The following is a 20,555-nucleotide window of genomic DNA, read 5'->3' on the forward strand; positions in this document are numbered from 1 at the left end:
GCAGCGAAGAAGGCATCGATGAACTGTTCGCGTGGAAGAGGCCATTGTCTCGTGACACAGTACTTTGTGGCAGGCACGAGATCGATCTCATGCCGTATGTGACGGGGTCACACAGCACCTTGCGCTAGAGGAAGTTAGCTTCCGAGAGTATACAAACTCTCAGTGAGCGGCAGTTCACAGGTCCCCTCTTTATTCAAAAGAGAGCGAAGTGACCTAATTCAGGTAGAATGTAAACTGAGTATATTTATAGGTAGATAAAGCCTGGGTTTAATATAAACTATAAGTCACCTATAGAAATGCAATGTCATCAACCAATGGTTGGCTTTTGGACGACCTTGGTACTTTGTACCAAATATCCGAAATTTGACGTGTCATACTTCTGAAGTACACTTCATGTAACCAGAGTACACTTAGGGCTACGTACCCCATTACATCCTCCCCCACTTAGGTTCGGTTTACCGACCAATCAGAATGAAGAAGTGTACGTCGCAAACTTTCATTCTCAAAGTCGAAAACCATCGACTTGGCCGCGCGAGCGCGGGGAAGGCTCACTTCACAGCTAGAGCCTCGAGCAGCTGTCTGTGCGCTCTTCTTTTAGGTCTCCACTTCGACCGTTTACCATGCCTCATGGCACTGCAAAGAGCGGTGCAAAGACACGCTCCAAGGCTGCTTCCAGAAAGGCGGACGCAAAGAGCGCTAAGCCTCGCGTCTAAGGCTCTGCACCCAGGAGGCTACTAAGGTGGCCTCGGAGGCGATCGGCTTATCTGGTGACGCGGCTGTGGGCAAGCGAACAAGCAAGCACCGCAGCCCGTCGCCCTCGGCCTTCCCAGATAATCGTCCGAGCCCTCGGTTCGCTGAACGTGAGTTCGACTTTGGCAGTGAGGACGAAGCCGAGTCCGAGAGCACGCACGATGCTCCTGTGGGCTCTGCGGGAGGGCACAGCCCAGTGCCCAGCGAGCACAAAGACGACAGCGTCCAGTCGCTCCCTAGTGATCACGAGGAGCACAGTCCCAGGACGTCGGTGCGCTCCGAGAGTCCGGCCGTCAAGGCTAAGGGCTGGGAGGAGAAACCTCGCAAACACCCCTCGCTTGCCGAGGGTCTTGCGCGTGCTAAGACCGCCAAAGCCGAAGACGCCAAGCCCTCTAAGAAACTTACGGCTTCGAAGTCTCCACTTCATTCCGCGAGGAGAAAGAGACTGGGTACTTCTATCGGAACTTTTTCGGTTCCTCGGATGAAGAGGACGAGGAGGAGGAAGAAGATGAGGAGGAGGGTGCTATCTCTGAGCCCCGGGAGGTCACTAACGCCCTCGACCAGCAGCAGGAGGATTTCCGAGATGCCCAGCGTGTGCGTGGGGGTTCGGTGGTGGCACCCGTCAGCCAGGGAGCTGCCATCAACTCAAGAGGGTATTGGCCTCCCGAGGAGAGCTCTGGGGCTGACCTCTTCTTAGAGGTTCTCGTCGCTCCTCGTGGCCTTGTGGGTGGCCACACTTCTAGGGGCATTTACGAACGTGCCCTTGTTGAAAAGGAGCAGTTGCTCGTCGACAACTTGGAGGCGGCTGGGTGTGTGCTTCTCGCGCCACATCGTGTCGCTCTTAAGAACTTTACGACTTGTCGCAAGAAGCTCGAGAACCGGGGTGGTATCTACTCTCTTTAAGGCTACACTGGGTTCTTCCCAACCAACTGGAGTTCTTGTGAGGACATGTTCTGGGCTTGGGTGGAGTCTCTCAAGTACTCACCCTCGGAGTTGCGGGAACTACATGAAGATCAGCTGCTGTCCCTCATCCTGGACCAGCGCGATCTTCGGGCGACTCCGATGGATCCATCGATTTTCCATCGTGATGTCGGTGGACGTCTCGGATTGTTTGTCGGCGCCTTCCAGCAGTTCTCGATCGAGCACCGGATCGCGGTGTGGGAGGGTTCCCACAAGCTCCCAATCTCCTGGATCCAGTTGCGGGAGTCAGCGTGGCTGCTCAATTTCAACAAGCAACAAGGCTATCGACGTAGTCACGCCGGGAGGGCTTGGAAAAGGTCCTTGTGATCCTGATTCTGTCGATGCCGGATGGTTGGTGTGACGTGGAAAATTTTCTGGATTCCTTCTTCCTACACCTCCTTAGACGCGGGGACAAGGTGACGTGATTCTCTGGATCTGCCTCTCGCCGCGCCAACTTTACGTCGCTTTGACATTGCCTGGTGACTGCCCTGCAATCGGGGGTCGCCCCTTGTTTGTCTTGCGATCCACACCTTCACCGACGTATTGTTGTACACTTCTGACCTCTCCAATGAAAACAATCTCGGATTCACTGATTAGTGCGGCCGATGCCGTGATGACCACCTTCCAGACTGGCGTGCAATCACGTTGTGGCTCTGATATCTATACAATCGTGTATATCCGTTACCCGTGCTATCGTGCTCTACAATGGTATCGTGTTTTGCGGTGTGCAATCGTGGTCTCCCAAATCGCTTCCCCGTGATATTGTGGCCCGGCCCGCCGTCCGTGTAATCGTGTTAAAATGTATTATCGACCTCCGTGTCTCGGTGAGCACATGTTCTACACAGGTATCGTGCTCCGTGGCTCATTGATTTCCCGTCCATAGATTCAGTGGCTGCAGGTTTATCATGGCTTAGTGGCTTGGCCACCGTCCAAGCAATCGTGTTATGTTGTGGTGTCGTCGTTGGACTGCCGTCCGTTCTATCATGATCTACCGTAGTATCGTGCTCCCTGGCTCGGTGATATTCGGTTCTACCCTGGTATCGTGTTCCAATGCTTGGTGATCTCCCGTTTATGGTCTTTCGGGGGGTCATGTTTGCTCCCTTGACTATGCTCCATGTTCTACCGTCGTGTTTTTTTGGAGAATTGTTTTCGTGCACTCTTACCGTTACGTGGTCTACCGTGGCTTCGAACGTGCGTGCTCTTCCGAAGCCCGTGCTTTTTAGCATGCTGGGGTGTCAATATTATAGTTCCCTTCCCTGGCACGTACACTCCCGTCATATTCTTGTCCTTCCAATTTCTTATGGCTGCGTGCTCTCCGTGGTTCGTCCTTTTCAGAATAGTTCGTGGCTTTCGTTGTTTTCGTGCCCATCCGTGCTTCCGCTTCCTTCCCAGCGTGTACATGGTCTAATTTAATGTCCTTCCAAGTTCCCTGCTCTTATTTGGTTTCATGTCCTTCAGTGACCCCGCGTCAATTTGATCACCCAGTGTGTGTGATGTACGCTACGTAACGTGTTGGAAAGTGCACAAATTATCTTAGATTCAAACACTACGCGCGCGAATACGAACAAATTTTTATAGCTAAAGGAAGACGCTCTATTTTCGCGGCAGCGGAGTGGTGTGTATGGGTGTAGGATGGGAGGTCACTATTATTAAATTTTTAATTTTTTTCTAATTTCCGTATTTATACTGTAAAACATTTGTGCATCCGGACCTTTTGTCCATCCGGACGCCAGAATTAGCCAATCATAATGATGTAGCTATTTGAAAAAACCTTACTATGGAGCATTTGTCCATGCGGACCTACCTATTTTTACCCACTCTACTATTTATGCACAGGATAAAGCCGCGGTGAAACTACTAGCAAGCAGACAACCAGCCTTTCACATTCAGAGCCTGCAAGAGCCAGCATGGCAAGAGGGCGGAGCCGCGCTCCTGGTGGCGCTGGGCGAAAGCCAAACGGCTACAAACGCGAGTGCGAGAGCTACACTAAAAAGCTGGACGTAATAAATTTCCTTCGTGACAACAATGATGACATGGATGCTACTCTCGATAGATTTTACTGCCAACTCATCCCAGCAAAACGCGTATCAAAGCGCAAGCGGATCAACGAGTGGTCGAAGCAGCGTACACACATTGAAGCCATGGTTGCCTCCACCGCTACGGCGAATTTGAGGTCTTACAGAGCCCCAGGAACAGCAACAACAATCAGCAAGTCTGGAGAAGAAAGCATTGTTGAGTGGATTAATTCGCTACGTGGTGAGGGTATCCCTGTGTCCCGTCTAATGCTTCAACTTCAAGCTCAGGAAGTTGCCCGTGACGAAGGCGTAGCAGATGGTGTTTTCACTGGGAGTTGGTGCTGGCAGCAGGGGTTTCTGTCTCGTCATGGCTTGTCTTTGAGAACAAAAACTCGTCAAGGCCAGAAAACCCCTGCTGCCATGGAAGACGCTGCCAACAACTTTTGGCAAGAGGTAGAGCAAGCAAAAAATGATCTTGGTGTAGATAAATTCTACAATGCAGACCAAAGCGGCATTTGCTTCGAGTATCTGCCCAAGCAGACGGTGGACAGAAAAGGTGTCAATACAGTGTGGGTCAGATGTGGTGGAAAGGACAAGGAACGCCTGACAGGCATGTTTCTGGCAGATTCGACTGGAAAACAGTATGACCCTTTTTTCGTGGTTAAGACTGAGCCCTCGCGCAACCCCGACAAAGCGGCCTACAACTACGTGGCCCAACATGGCTTTGGAGACTCCTTGTGGAAAACAATGCAAACAATTCAGAGTGATGCTGCTCTGCAAATCTATGGCAACAGCTCTGCGTGGTGGAACTCAGGCTTATCCGTCGCTTTTCTGGACTACCATTTCGCAAATCGAGATGAGGTACAGCCGGTACTGTTGCTTTGGGATGATTTCTCGGCTCATTGGACTGATGAAGTGCTTGAGCATGCAGAGCTGCTAAATGTGCACCTTCTTAAAGTTCCTCCTGGATTAACTTCTGTGTGCCAACCAGCTGATATATCCTGGTTTCGACCACTTAAAGAACGCCTTCGAAAGCGCTGGGTTCAGCACGTGTCGGTGCAGCTACAACAATTCCGTCAAGGAAATTCAGGCGGCAAATTTCAGCTTAATCCTCCCTCTAGAAACGATGCTATCTACTGGGCTACGGCAGCGTGGAACGATCTCGGCGCTTCGGTGATTCAAAGCGGCTTTAAACGCCAGCTTGCGGTAAGTCCGGCAACTGAGCACGAAAACCAACTCGTTGAAGCGTTGGAGCGACTGCAACTGGTTGAAGAGACCGTCAACGAATCTGACGATGTCATCAACCAGTTCATTAACGAGACAGATGATCAGCAGTAGTGGATCTGCAGGAAGATTTGCATTTTGCATAGGAGTAGAGAAAAGGTAAGCTTCAAAGCATGAGGTTTTTCATTTGTATGCAATCTTGTGCGTCCGCATGCACAAATGTTTTACAGTATCTAACACTAATTTAATACTACTACTACAAAAAATTGCAAGCAGAAATATGAAAGATATTTAATATCTTTCCTATTTTTGCTAGCAATTTTTCTTAGTAGACTTTAGATTCTAAATTTTAGAAAAGTACTAAGTACAACAATTTTGTGCGTAAAATTATTTTTAAAAAAGTACTACGTTTCTTCAATATCATATTTCTAGCAATAAACACTAACTTGATCATTTAGAACGAAATATGAGTCGCCAGGGACCACAATTTTTAGAAACAGCTTCTAAGACCATATCGTACATGTTCGCATATCGGTGTAATCTACTAATGCAGCATAATTCTCACACACGCAGCGCAAGTGAGTGCGAAATGAAATTTGAACGGTGCTTATAAGTACGGTATGTAGACCACATATAACGTGCTCACCACATATTGCAATTTTAGTTAATCGGCCGCCCTCGCTGCGCTCGGCAGAATTTTAGCCAATTGAGGCGTCTTGGCTGCACTCGGCAGCCAGTTGAACGCCCGTACTATTAACTCTTTCACTACCACTCCATCAGATGGTCTTTACAGACATTGTACTGTTCATACAGAGACAAATTCTTGCGTCCTATTGGCTGATAATAATAGGAGAGTTGTTCATAATTGCTTAGGTACATGGTGCTGTCTAGAAGAAACCAGGCCTAACACCTTTCTATAAAGCATCGAGCCACCAAACCGTCACTTCTATGAGCATGCCATGAACAAGCTGTCGACCGCCGCATAAATCTTTAAACACATGTAGATGCTCACCACACTGTCGGTGGTCGCCGTGCTCGTGGCCAAGATGCACGCGATAAGTGCGGTGGCGACGTTCACCCTGAAGGCCACGCTTTCTTACTCATCCACAGCGGAGCCAATGCAGACCGAGCCGTACGAAAGGTTCATACTCACCAGACTGTTGGTCGTCGCCGTGCTCGTGGCCGAGATGCACTCGATACCTGCGGTGGCGAGGTTCGCCCTATAAGGCGGTACTAATTTCATAATGGACACAACGGAGATGAATCCACACGAAATGCACATGCATATTAGACTGTTGGCGGCCTCCGTGCTCGTGACCAAGGTGCACTCAATGCATGCAAGAACGAAGCTTGCCCAATACGCCGCACTACCGTATTCGTCCGCAATGGACACGACGGAGGCCACGCCGAACGAATTGTTGATGGTTACCACACTGTCTGTGGTCGCCGTGCTCGTAGCGAAGGTACACTCAATGTACGCGGTGGTGAAGCTCGCCCTAAAGGCCACACTACCGTAATTGCTCGCAATGGACACGGCGGAGACCGAACCGTACGAAGTGTAGCTGGTCACCTCACTGTCGGTGATCATCGTGCTCTTGACCAAGGTGCTTTCAGTGTAAGCAGTGGCGAAGTACGCCCTAAACGCCGCACTACCGTATTCGTCCGCAATGGACACGACAGAGGCCACGCCGAACGAATTGTTGATGGTTACCACACTGTCTGTGGTCGCCGTGCTCGTAGCGAAGGTACACTCAATGTACGCGGTGGTGAAGCTCGCCCTAAAGGCCACACTACCGTAATTGCTCGCAATGGACACGGCGGAGACCGAAACGTACGAAGTGTAGCTGGTCACCTCACTGTCGGTGATCATCGTGCTCTTGACCAAGGTGCTTTCAGTGTAAGCAGTGGCGAAGTACGCCCTAAACGCGGCACTACCGTATTCGTCCACAATGGACATGACGGAGACCGAACCGTACGAAGTGTAGTTGGCTACCACTCTGTCGGCGGTCGCCGTGCCCGTGACCAAGGTGCACTCAATAGATGCAGTGGCGAAGCTCGCCCTAAAGCCTAATGCTGCTAAGGCTGGAGATGTACGGCATTCGCAGGCTTTACAAGCTGAGCACTACCACATATACCGGTATTTGATAGTGTTTCAAAAGCTATTGCAGAATTGCTGAAAGCCGCCAACAAAAGAATCAAGTTTATGTGGATGTGGCGAGGGTACGAATCACTTTAGTCCACTCTACAGTGCAACAGCTTCTTCAGATCCTTACAAAATGATTGAATACCTTCGCTAGGATCCACGATGCAGAGATTCAACGTGGAAGCCCACTTCAATTTGGCCCAGCCAATCGGAGCTGAGGATGATTATTGGTGGTCTAACTGTCAGCCAATGAGATTACCCAGTATTTTGGCGCCAAAAATCTTGTCGATTCAAAGGTCGCAAAGAGTACAGCACAGACCCCCGCGCCGATCGGCACCGATTGGCGCCGCGGTCGCAGTTTAGATTATCATTTTTCGCTTTGGCAGCCGATCATCACGCCTCGGGATATGCTGCGATAAGGGGGCCCCGCTAGTCTCCATCTCTACAATGGTATTGATCGCTGTGAAGAGGAATGCTGTCCGAATGTCGAGCCACCCAAGATCGCCGCCCAATCTCGTCATGACGGCACGCTGTCAGCCGGGCCAGCATGATTCTCTCGCCAGTTCATGGCCTCCACGCCGTCCGTCGAGCTGCTGAATTGAATGATTGCCGCCACGAGGAGGGCTGGCAGCTCTCCGTGACGACCGACCTAATCAAGGGGTATCGGCAGAGCTACGACACTATATGTCGAGCCCGACGTCCTCCCTACTACCCGAGTGCTCATGGACCGGCTAATTCGTCATCACACTGACGTTGGTGCTCACGCTGCATGGCACAGTACCCGCTTGCTCATGGTAACCATGATGTGCGCCAATCTGCTTCGTTGCGGGTGAGTACCCGCGAGGGTGGCTGCAGCTTTCCGTACCATACCGGCAGAACTACGACAATATCGGAAGAGCCCAACCTACTGCTGACTTTGTCCGTGCGCATGGCGGTCCGGTGCGTTTCTTACTAGCGTTGTTGCTCTGGGAGCACGGTATGCTGTCCGTCGTACGAGCTCAGTGCCTGCCTGATCATGGGTACCCAGTGGGTCGAGAAGATTTGCAGTGTATCCTGACTGCCAAGCGAGCAGCTACCCTCATAACGAGGCCGCTGATCTGGGCAAGGGTACCTACAGCGCTTCGAAACCTTCAATCGAGCTCAACAAACCGACCAAAATCATCATGTATTTGTGCCTCTCGCCCATCGTCAAAGTGTCGCCATCATTCGTGCTGGTGCGTGCAGGTGATCACCTGTCCGCTACGGCAGCCCATCGTCAAAGTGTCGCCATCATTCGTGCTGGTGCGTGCAGGTGATCACCTGTCCGCCATGGCAGCCCATCGTCACAGTGTGCATTTTTGTTGAACTTCGAAAGTAGCGTAAATGATGGTAATTGAAGTGTGGAGTGTGGTGGTTAAAGCTCATTACGCATCTTCTAGGCCACCTCTGTTACTCTAGTATAATGTGCTAGCACAGTGTGAGAGCTGGCACTTTCGAATTTGCTAGCATGACGGGAATAATTGAATCTTTGGAGTTGGGTGATGAGGTGGGAGGAGATAGCCGTTATGAAGAAGAAGATATCAGTTCCGAAGTGGAAGATTTTAATGAAGCAATAGTTGGGGGAAAGTATGTCAGTGATGACGAGACCTAGGTCATAGCTGATAATGACACTGCCGACGAAGACAGTGATGAAGACGCAGAGCCTGGCATCACCGCAGAAATACGTGCTGACGGTGCTGATCGTGGTTCAGTTGCGGCAAATTACATTAACGGCTTAGCAAGCTTGAGTGGGCTTTACCTCCCGTGGCACAAAAAATGTCGAGAAAGCTTACACTACCAACCGCGAAATAGGCTTTTTTTGCTGCTCATAAGCAAGGAGTTCAGGCGGCGGTCCAACGCTGGACAAACTAAGGGCTATCACTGCGCGGCCACCAAGTGACTACCGAGATCGGATTCGACGAGTACATAGGTCTAGAGGTCGCGATGAGCATTTGCCCTCTTACCGACATTGCAGATTTCTGGAGTGAGAAGCCTTTTCTCGGCCAACGTGATTTTTTCGAAACATTAAGCCGCACTCGCTTCCAGACTATCCGGGCCCGCGTCAATTTCACCCGCTCGAAGCTACTGCGGGAGATGGGGCCGACTCGCTTTGGCACAGCAGAGCTTGAATGGAGCACATGCAGACTAAGTTTGCAGAACTTGCGACTCCATTTGGAACCAGCAGCCTTGACGAAAACAGTGTGCGCAAGAAGGCCCGAACGCATGCAAAATATTTTATCCCGTCTAAGCCAGAGAGATATGCGATTCGGTTCTACGCCGTCGTAGCATGGTCATCGCTCTACATTCATAGCATTTGGGATAATGGTTCTGGCAACCTTACCCCGGGTGCCTCTTCATCCCGCTATACCAAAGTTTTTCCTAACCTAGGAACGCCACTTGCTCGCATCCTAGCTGACCCCGACTGCACGGTCGGCAAAAAGAGTGCTTCGGCTTTGTGGATCGCCATGATGGGCCATCAGGCATCACGTTTGCCGTCACCGAGTGGTCGCCGTCTAATGGTTACAGACAATTTCTATGCAAGACACGCCTTAGCGAAGACACTGTGGATGTTCACGGACGGTGAAACGAGACTGCTTGGTACTATGCGCGAAAACAAGGTTGACAGCAAGAGCAAAAAGGTGGTAGCGGCCTCGATTGAGCGCGTTACAGAACAGCCGCATGGGTCTTGGGAGCTCATTGCGATTCTTGAGGGTGAACCGGGATATATTCAGAGGAAGAAGGATCACTCTAAAAAGTAGCGGACGGCTCCTAAAAATCGACGTACAGTATTCCCACCTCGTAAAATGGTATTTGCTGCGAATGCGGGCTACATTGTTTTTAGAGACAAAAAAGTGGTCCTGTTCTATACGAACGATCTACGGAGGAAGCCTGACGAGCTTATCATGAGGCAGCACGACACCAGGGCTATTGACTGCGTCCATGGATTGTTCCCGATCAAGCGCTGGACGGGGAATGAAAATCTTCACCGGAAAGTCTTCATGGCACCTTCAATCATTGCGGCCTACAACATGGCAATGAACGGCGTTGATCGTGTCGATCAGCTTCGTTCCACAAATCCAACACGCCGCAAAGAGATGCACCTCTCGATGAGCCTTTTCACATGGGCTCTTGATCTGTGCGTTATAAACGCATTTGCTCTGCTGAACGAAGTCCGACCAGCAAACGCACCAAAGATAACACTACGCGAGTTCAAGCGTCGCGTTGCACAGCAATTGACGGAAAAGCAGGCAGCGATAACAAAGCAGCTGCGTGAGCGAAAAAGAAGACGTGACGATGCAAGTATATCCAACACAGTAGGAGTCATCTGTAGCGAGCACATTTTGACGCCCAACTCGAAGGTCCAATCGGATGGCTGGTTATAGTGCATGTTTTGTAGCATTCGCGGTCGGCAAATGCGTGCTAGATGGGGGTGCGTGGGGTGCCAACGCGGCTTTCATGTAGAATGATTTGCAGCGTTCCACTTCCAAGATTTATTCAAGGCTTCAGTCATACCAAATGTGCGTGTGGCGCTAGATTTGGTGTGTGCGACTGCGACTGGAAATCAAGCCTTCCAAACACGAACAAGAAAAAACAACACAATCACACCGATCAACATGCTCACGCTTCCAGATTGATCACTACCAGCAGGACGTAAAGTCGTTACCACTTTGCATTTTTTCTGAATTGAAAGTTCTTCATTCTGTTCCTTTCCATGTTGTATCAAACTGCTACCTATACAGGTTAGTCATCGCGAGGTTTGGGTAGCTGGTCGACCATGTACTGATGCTGGCTACGTTGTACTGCAGCAGATAGGTCGACATGCTGCCGGCGCGTCGTCACTGCGTCTAGTTTGTCATGTTTCTAGCAGCCTGGTAAGTCACCAAGCTAGTTGGGTAGCCGCAGTGCTGGCAGGCCTAATCGTCTTTGTACTGCCGGCTGGGTGTCACCTTGGACTAAGCTGATTGGCTAGCCGGTTAAGCGATGTTCGTGCTTCGGCTGCAGGCTGGCGGGTCGTCGTGGCTTGCTGTCATTGGGGTTTCATGCTGCTGACTAGGTTGGCTGGGTAACCGAAATGCGTACCCCTGCCCTACTGGCTACTCGAGCTACTGCATTCATGTTGGGCTCGTGGGTCAATTGGTATGTCGAGCTAGTTGACTATCTGGTGAAGCGTCGCGCAAATATCGCCTTTGCGACCACGCCATAGTTGAGCTCATTGAATTTCAGCGTCCAACTGGTGAAAGTGAGTGGATGATAGATCCCATCATGCTCTTGTACTACGGCTGCCGAGATCGCCCAATCCATGGTATACACACCGTAGGTTGAAGGCCTGGATCAAAGTGGCGAAGGATGGGCGCTATTGCAATCCTGTTCCTCGCGCACGATAAGGCTGGATCCACCGAGATTCCGCGTCATTAGAAAATGTACCCAGATCCATCGAGGCCGGATTTGACCGTTCTTGGTCCAAAGCTGGATCCATCCTCTGCCCCAAGTCACCCTTCGGCCTCTCTAACTCTGGATCCACAGCACCTAAGGCTATGGCTAGCTGGATCTTGGTTCGAACAGCAGGCATAGCCATCGCGGCTAATTCCACCTCCCTAAGTTCATAAAGTATTGCAGCGAAGATCGCGTAATTTTCAAATAGCCGGCTGTAGTAATTCAAGTTACCCAATAACGACTGCATAGCCCGGAATTATTCGAGGAACATCAGACCGGCCAGCGAGAACAAGTCCTTTGTATTCGACTCCGTTCCTTCTATCGAAACCCGATGGCGAAGGTAATCCACCTTGCGCATCCCCCAATAGCTCTTCACGACGCTGATCGAAAGGTTCCACATACTGCACGACTTCAGCAGGGATGCGATTAGTTCGCACAGCTGATCCCATGACCCGCAGGGCCTAGCATGTCGTCGATGTAGGATATGCGTCCCAGTACTGATGACGTACCTGGGCCCCCTGGATCGCCCGTTTCAAATGGATCCACATCTGCTTCGTCTCGTCCGAATTCATCTCCTTCAGATCCAGGTATCCGAATTAATCCATAACGGGCGCTGTCGATCAGACGTTGAAAGATATGTGCGCACTCTTCAATCCAAAGGGCATCCCGTTCCGCTCGAAAAGTCTAAATGGTGTGATGAAAGTCGAGATCGCACGTGCTCGGTTCATCATAGCTACCACCTAAACTCCGCTAGCCATATCCAAATAGCAATACCAGAGGACCTTGTCCAGATCCTCCAACAGGCCGTAGATCAGTGGTATTGGATACACCATGAGCCTAGTCAAACCGTTCACCACTCGATAATCAATACATAATCGTATATCCACACCGTTCTTCTTGACAATAATGACAATAGGTGATATCTATGGTGACATCGAGAAACGGGTGATCTCGGCTCGCGACAGACCCTTAATCAGATCCGATATTTTTTCGCTGAATTGGGGTGCTACCTTCCGCGCTTTCTGGGCAATCGGTCTTGTGTCATCGACATCGATATCACACTTAGCACCACGCGCTGCCGGTGGTAGCGCATTGTCCTTACCAATCAGCAGTCGACTCTCTCGGATCTTTTAACGGCGGATCCATCTAGCTGTCCTCGATCGTCACTTCTTCCGTAGTCTGTGGTACCTCCGGGATCACTGCTATGCCCTTGCCGAGATTCTTTGCATACAAATCCCCACCCTCGTGGTAACAGACCTGCTTATTCTCCGCCTTCACCGGATCCACCACTGGATCTGGATCCAGTTGCCTCACCAAGCTCACTGGGTCTGGTTGTTTTATAGGCTTCAGTTCATCACTGGGTCCATCCGATTTCGCGTCTTGCGATGTCATTGGATCTGGGGAGGTACCTCCCACCAAAGGTCATTGATATCTACGGGTGGATTGGATCTCACCAGATCCCGGTCGTTCCAATCTACACTCCTCAACATGTTCCAAATATTCTCTATCTGTATCTGCCGAGATGAGGGTGGATGTTCGTGTGGTGTATCCTGTTTAATCAACGTTGACACCACCGGTGACGATCCGTGTACTCCATTTGATGTAGAGTTCCGAACCAGCGGTGGATCCACAGGATCCAAACCATCAGCTTTCGTCATCCGTGATCCATTATCCACAAACTCTCCGCCACCTGGAGATTTGCCTTTGCCATTCCATATAGCCTTGGATCCAGCTTCCACGGACTGGATCCCGGCTCGGTGACTTTTTTGTAGGATCTTCCGCGGGGCTGGATGTGAAAGTCGATCCACCAGAGGACCGGTCGGTTCTGTTGGCGCTTCTTCCACCCCGGTGGGGCAACTATTGTGGGGTGTGATTGGTCAAAACTGCTACAGCTTTCTTAGTAAAACGTAGCGGCATTTTAATAGTACTAAATTATCGCCAAACTAAACCGGAGTAAGACTGCACACAACGTTGGTGGCGTCGATCCGTAGCCATGAGCAAGGTAGTAATCCAGCCCACTCCTCTCTTTGTATGTGTGTTTGCCTTCTCTAACGACATTTTGTGACAGGAGGTACTGGTGACGTTGCTGGCCCGAGAGATGGAACGTGTGGCGCGCAACACCGAGAACTGGCAAGAGCGCATGACGGCGCTGGGTGAGATGCAGCGCGTCTTCGAGCAGCTCGAAAAGGACCCACCGGCCAGCACCGTAGCTGCCAGTTTGAGCACCGAGGTGTGGAAGACGCTACGGCCACTTAAAGCTATGATACAGGATCTACGTTCGCAGATCGTCAAGGAAGTTTGCGCACTGCTCACGACCATCTCACGGGTCACTCGAGACGCAATGGCTCCGTTCCTGCGTGATATACTGCCTACACTTGTGGAGGTGCGTGGAAGTGGTAACAAAGTCTGTGGTACGTACTGCGGCGAGTGCCTTGAGGCCGTCGTAACGCAGACGGTGGTCAAGGGCCCGACACTGCGGCTCTTTGTGGAGATTCTACTGGACAGCAAGAACAAACTCATTCGACTATGCTGCATCTCGTGTCTTCGGCACGCGCTCGTCGCTTGGAGCCCCGTGATGGACAAGAGCGACGTGCAGAAGCTCGAGAAGGGACTGCAGCACGCTCTGTACGACGCTAGCTCCTCATGTCGAGCACAGGCGCACGAGCTTTTCCTGGTCTTCCACACTCTGTTTCCCAAGCGAGCGTTCGTGGTCATGAGCATGGTCGACTACAAAATTCAGAAGCGACTCGAGGCGCTCGTGTCTTCGGACGTGGCTGAATCCACGAAAGGTGCCGGCTCGGCGTCGAATGCCAGTGTGGATGGAGACACCACTCCAGTGCAGCAAGTGCAGGCCTTAGCGGGCTTTAACTTGGATGTGGGCGATCGTGTATGCATCCCGGATAATGAACTGTTTGGGTTTGTTCGTTTTTTAGGTGAAATTATCAGCGTGAAAGGAGTTTGGGTGGGCATCGAACTGGATGAAGCTTACGGCAAGAACGATGGCAGTGTCAAAGGACGGTATTACTTCCGCTGTAAGCCTAAGCACGGCGTTTTCGTGCGTCCTCATCAGGTTTTCCTCACAATGTCAGGCTCCAAGCTGCACGAGCACCAGCTTCAGCAGCAACAACAGATTCAGGACGGCGACAGTTTCGTCCACAAGGGCGATACTAGTACGGAGCTCGGAGATGAAGTGGGCGGCGGTATTGAGCCTCTTCCACCACCAGGAGGGGTGGTGCCACCATTTTCAAGCACCCCTAGCACTTCACCATCAGCAGCGGAACCTACTTCTTCGTTGAAGCTGCCAGCCCCCACCGATACTCCAGGGCCGTCCAAGTTGAGTTTAGTGCTGAACCGAGCTTCTATAGCTCACCGACGGTACCTAAACCGTCTACTGATCCATGTTCGCGCTGAGTTAGAGGAGCATGAACGTTTTGAAAACTACGGAGCAACCGCTAGCTCGGCCGACGCAGTCCAGTACTTGCAGCAGCTTCAAAACAGCGCGCAGGACAAAATTGTTCTCTCCGATGAATTTATCCAGCAGATCATTCAGGCCCAACAAGCTGCGAGGGAGTCCTAAACAACGGAAAACCATACTCCCGTCAGTACAATCAACATAGGATAAACTCGGAGACATAAGCTACTGTAGATGATTGATACCAGATAGTCAAGCAGGTATGTTTGATGGCAAAACCGGCGGTGAAATGATCTCATCACTCGCAAAACATCTTATACTACATGTAGTAGTACCTCGAAGTATATTGACATTCTCACGTCGTTGTACCTCGCTCTGCTTTAGCGTGTGAGAAAGATGGTTGGTCCCGGGACTGCGCGACGCTACCATAAATCAAGCCTTCATCTCTGGAGACTTCACTGTCCACAAAACTTCGTGAAGCAAACGAAAGACGACGATCAAAACTACCGTCAAGCATCTTCCCCCTTCCGTTCGAAGTCCACGACGAAACGCTGGCCGAGGCAGGATCACTCATCACAGTTCCACCTCGCGGGTTACTGCTTGATAGCCAGGAATCGTCGCTCAAAAAAGAACATGTAGTACCGCGGTCAGACCACCAGAAACTGGCACCCCCGTAGCTGTCGTCGCTCAGTTGAGCCGAGCCCCCTTCCTCGCTCGAGACCGACGTCACTGATGCCGATGACGCAGGTAGCAACATGGACCCGGTAGTCGAACCTGCAGCTCGAACCAGCAGCGATCGATGTCTCCCGTCCGCCTTCTTCTTGTTCTTCGTTGATGAAGCCGAAGTCACCCCGGGGAATAGTCCCGTTTCCTGGAAAATAGTTTGTTTCTCTCGCTCAATGGCCAATCGCGCCTCCACCACCGCTTCAGCCACGTGTTTGTCGATAAATTTCTTAGCTGCAGCAGCCTTCAACTCCTCCAGCAATTGGTGATCACTCTGCGTAGATTCATTAGATGCCTCTAGTTCGTCTCTGGTGCTGCTCACGCTGCTTCCACTTGCTATGCGTCTATGCTTTCTAGTAGCATTGTGCAGCTGAGCATGGGCATCTGACAACAGCTTTTTCTGGCCGATCCGCTTTGCAAGCCAATCCTGAGCCTCATTGCGAGCTTCCTGTGCAACTAGCGTCAATGTCGTCTGCTCTTCTTCTCGCAAATAATCCAGAGTCGTTGATGATAATGTTGGAGGCCTTGGAAGTGCTCGGAGATACTGAGCCGTCTCCAATGGCACTGAATCTGCAGGTGGACGCGAAACACTGATGCGAAGCGGTAGAGGCACTTTGGTATCTGCTGGTTGTGCAGAAAAATCTATGGGTGGAGAATAGTCAGAAGATATGCAAGCAAGTTGTTCGCCACTACATGACGCCGGATGAAGCGGAGGCGGTCGATTCCGACTCCCAAACGAATTATCCACTGTGTTCCCATCAGTGTTAGCGGACGGACGACCTCCTACTGCCTCCTGCATGTCAACTCCACTGCGCTCCTTCCCCCACACCTCCATCAACCTTACCCGACCATCTCGAGGACTAACACCCCACTGATCAGCTAAATCCGACTGAGCTGAATGCTCCAGCGCCGGATCGTCAAGCAGATACGCAAGCAGTTCAGGATCACGCACTTTGAAGTGCACAGCAAGCTGCAGTAGTCCAATACGAGCACGCGGTATGAGAGCTCTCGTGCGCGCCCCACCACGCACCAATGCGCGAAATGCAGAAGCGTTCTCCGACTCCACAGCCAACATTAAGGAATTCCGTGGACACGCCGTTACCATTGCCACAGCACTTAGACGGCCGCCAATATTAGAAAAGTCGCCGTCTTCGTCGTCTTCGGATGTATTGCCTTCAGTCCAAAGGTTTAAATCCTGCCCGTATCGTGAAAACAAGTCAATTAATGAATCATCACACTCCTCGCGCAGTGCTACATGCAGAGGAGACAAGCCTGCGCTGTTCCAGTTTCCAGTATCCACATGCTCTTGAAGAAGCAGCTCCACGATGAGCCGCATCGAAACACTACGAGGCCACGTACAGGCCAAGTGAAGTGCCGAATCACCAAATGCATTAGTCATCTCCAAAATTTGACCACATACGGGCCCCGCACCGGCAGGACTGCGGACTTGAAGCTCATGCAATGAATAGAGCAGCAGCAAGGCGTTTTCAGCTGCCCCTGCTGCAAGTGCAGCATGCAGTGGTGTCTCCGCACGAGGACCCATCGGACATCCAAGCAGCTGCGCTGCTGCACAAGCATCCGCAGCCAGCAGAAATGCTAATAGTAATCGAAGTAGATTTGACGTGGATGAGCCACCGGACGCTGCCACATGCAGCGGTGACACATTTGTCAGTTCGTCGTCATTGAAAACTATCGGTGGAGACGAATAAGTTGGGGTTGCAGCTGTTGGTAGACGGATCGCTATTGGGAGAGTCAATGGAGACACAGAAGTGGACGTCGTGTCACCTCCAATAACTTCGGTCACCGACACCTTTCCACTGAGATGAAGAAATTTCACCATAAGCGACTGAATCCCTCGAAGAAGAAAGTCGCAGGCTTCTCTGTCCTCCTCAGTAGATGCACTTGATGATAAACTGATCCCGCTATGGCGAAATGTTTCCCTGTCCATCTGCTTCCAGCCTCCATCACTGCGACGTTTTGTGGGTTCACGAGTCCAATTAGACGACCGAGTCCTTTTTTGCTCCTCTGATTTTCTACCTTCATCGGCATCACTGTTCCTCGATTTACGCCTTGAAAAACTTGACTTGGTTGATACCACGCTGTTATTAGCCCCAATACTAGCACCTAGCCAGGAGCTTATCCGCAATAACAGAGGAAGAATCCGGGCAGAATACAATTGACCTTTGTCTTGGTTAATGCAATCCAGCAAGAGTGCTGCCAGCTCAAGTTGCCCAGCTTGAAAAGCCAACATCGCCACGGGTCTTCCTGTTTCTCCATCCACCCACCACTGTTCACTAGCTGATTGCTTCGTTTTCTTCTTTTGATGCTGGTCTACGAGAGCAGCAGCTAGCGCGTATAATCCGTAGCGGATAGCAAGGGCTAGTGACGATGCGCCTCGAGAATCTACAAGATAGATATCTGCTTTATGGGCAATTAATGCCGCTGCTGCGAGCTCCATTCCAGCCTTAATAGCAACATGGAGAGCGCTATCATTGTCTCCAACCACCATCCTCTCCTCAGCAACCTCTTCATCTCGAGTGTCCCGCTTCCCACTAAATGCGTGACTCCATCGATAATCTGAACCTAAGTGAGAAGCCCCAGACGCAAGTAATAAAGCAACGACTTCTTGCTGACCACTCTTGAGAGCCAACGATAGAGGAGTATCATTACTTCCACGACGACCAGCTCGCCCATCTAGACCTCCGGACGGCGAAGAGTGACGATAAACTTGAATAAGACGCGCGATAAGTGCTACAGGTGCACGAAGCTGAATGGCAAGATGCAATGCTGTATTTCCCAGAGCGTCATACGATCGAGGATCAACTGCCCCACCTGCCACCAACACGTCTACAACGTGCCATTGACGTGCAACGAGTGCCAAATGCACCACTGGTTCACCACAAGCGTCACATTGATGTACCGTCTGAGCATTCGCTAAAAGCGCGGCCTCCACAAGCAGTAACGCTATAGGCTCTTTGCTCGACTTTATTGCAATATGAAGCGCCGTGTCGCCTGCCGCATTAACATGATCCAGACAAGTCACAAGCTGCCGACTAATAGTCCTGCTTTGACTTCCTGAAGAGCTCCCAACCCCAGTCACAATGAGCAGCTGCTTCACGCCCTCAACGTCCCCAAGCCAGCAAAAATACATGAGCAAATTCCACCGAGCTCCGTCATCTGCCTGAGCTTCACAACACCGGAAAACGGCACTTTCATCGCCATCACTCTCCACCTTGTCAAGGAGAAGAAGGCGCTTCCGTAATCGCCGTCGCTGGTGGTGTTCCTCACTTTTCTCTTTTTTATCACTGGACAAGGGCGAAAAAACTACTTGCGTTGCATAGTCCCAGTACAGGAGACTGCGTGGGTCTGCGTCAGCTTTTAGTAGCAAAGCAATTGTACTCTCGAAGCTGGGAACACGTGGATCTTGCAGAAACGCGAGTTGCAATGCAGTCACCATCCCGCGAGGCGGTTGCTTTACTTGACTTCGTCTTCGCGTTCCATCTTTTGGATCTTTGGGCTGTGAGATGCGAGGAATACGGATGCGAACGTTCACCATGGCACCGGCTACAATGTATCGACGTACTTTGGTCATGGATGGAAGGCGATCTCTTCGTGAAAGCTCCAGGTACAGCGCAAACGTGGCGATGTGATCTCGAATCGAAACGAGCGTATCAGACGTGTTGTCGACACCGAGTATAAGCGTCTTGATGTCCTGATTGATTGTGGTACCAGAGCTGCTGAGGCCGTTGTATGACGGCGTGACTGTTGTCTGAAACTTCAGGGTCAAAGCTGCTTTTCTACCGGTGGCTGAGGTCGACTCTCCATCACTCACGTGCGCCAGTGTCAGAGACACCATATCCTGTAGATCGTATGTCTTGACATTGGCTGCTGCTCTAGTGGTTGTGAGCGCTGGAGAGGAAGCAGAACTGAAGCTGTCACCTCCGCGGATGCTAGTATTACTCATTGCAGCGCTGGAACTGGCACCTGACGTGTGATGGCGGAACGATCTGGCAGATAAGTTGCGCTGGGGAGTTCTGGAGATGCGTTTGTGCATTTCTAGGAATCCCCAACGCAGCACCAACTGACGCGCTCGCCAGCGTCCTAGCCAGCTCTTAGACTTCTTTACCACTTCAGCCTGGAACTCCCGCAGAACCAGCGTCGACGTGGTCTCATCGGGTGCATTTTCATTTCCACTTGTCGACCCTGGGACGAACGGGGCGATACTGCGACGACGTTCCCCCTTGGGCTCGACACAAGGCTCAAGCGGAAAGGGATCCTTAGAAACAAGTCTCGTACTGCCGTATTGTCGCACCAACACGCGCTTCAACTTGTCGAACGTGGCGGTCACGAACTCCTCATCATTCTCTACGGGTCTATTTCGTTCTGTCTCCGCGGCTCTTGCGGCCTCCCTGGCTAGTGATGCGCACAACGCAGAGAACGCCGCGGGATGCTGCGCATACTGCGGAAAGTAGACACTCAAAAAGCTGAGTAGGTCTGAGCGCCGCCATGTGGTTACTTCTCTGCTCTTGTTGGTATTACTGTGAGCAAGCGCAGCCGCCTCGTACGGCTGCCGCAACGCCTCCACAAACGCGTCCTGGAAACTACACGACGGTGACTGCGTCAATTCCTCGCGAGCCTGCAGGAGATCATCGTGCGCAGTCGTGAACGCCCGGTCGAGCGCCGACATGGCGAATACTACAGGTAGGATTCAGTAGCATACCGGTATTAGTAGGGGTCCCCCAAATTGTGGTCGGACGTTTTGTTTTGGCCAATGAGTTGGTGCCATTTTGGTCTTTCGTTTTGTCCATTGTAAAAATCAGTTAGGGATAGGTGGGAATGACCGGTTCGGCGAACCGTGACTTCCACCAGCCATTCG

The 20,555-nt window shown here is 51.3% G+C and overlaps 3 protein-coding genes across 3 annotated transcripts; 2 read left to right on the forward strand and 1 right to left on the reverse strand.

Annotated features, from left to right (window-relative positions):
- Nucleotides 1-8,020: 8,020 nt before the first annotated feature.
- PITG_11763 (uncharacterized protein) lies at nucleotides 8,021-8,849 on the forward strand (the record flags this gene model as incomplete). Its single annotated transcript, XM_002901227.1, has 3 exons — nucleotides 8,021-8,031; nucleotides 8,210-8,373; nucleotides 8,758-8,849. The coding sequence occupies 3 exons, from the start codon at nucleotides 8,021-8,023 to the stop codon at nucleotides 8,847-8,849; spliced, it is 267 nt and encodes an 88-aa protein (XP_002901273.1).
- Nucleotides 8,850-13,537: 4,688 nt separating this feature from the next.
- PITG_11764 (uncharacterized protein) lies at nucleotides 13,538-15,121 on the forward strand (the record flags this gene model as incomplete). Its single annotated transcript, XM_002901228.1, has 2 exons — nucleotides 13,538-13,546; nucleotides 13,613-15,121. 2 exons carry the CDS (start codon nucleotides 13,538-13,540, stop codon nucleotides 15,119-15,121), a joined length of 1,518 nt encoding a protein of 505 aa, XP_002901274.1.
- A 190-nt stretch (nucleotides 15,122-15,311) lies between these two features.
- PITG_11765 (uncharacterized protein) lies at nucleotides 15,312-20,366 on the reverse strand (the record flags this gene model as incomplete). The annotated part of the gene is made up of 3 exons (XM_002901229.1): nucleotides 15,312-16,321; nucleotides 16,490-17,712; nucleotides 17,764-20,366. The coding sequence occupies 3 exons, from the start codon at nucleotides 20,364-20,366 to the stop codon at nucleotides 15,312-15,314; spliced, it is 4,836 nt and encodes a 1,611-aa protein (XP_002901275.1).
- Between the last annotated feature and the right edge of the window lie 189 nt (nucleotides 20,367-20,555).

This window comes from Phytophthora infestans, genomic scaffold (assembly GCF_000142945.1).
Source record: "Phytophthora infestans T30-4 supercont1.22 genomic scaffold, whole genome shotgun sequence".
In the NCBI taxonomy this organism is placed as follows: domain Eukaryota; phylum Oomycota; class Peronosporomycetes; order Peronosporales; family Peronosporaceae; genus Phytophthora; species Phytophthora infestans.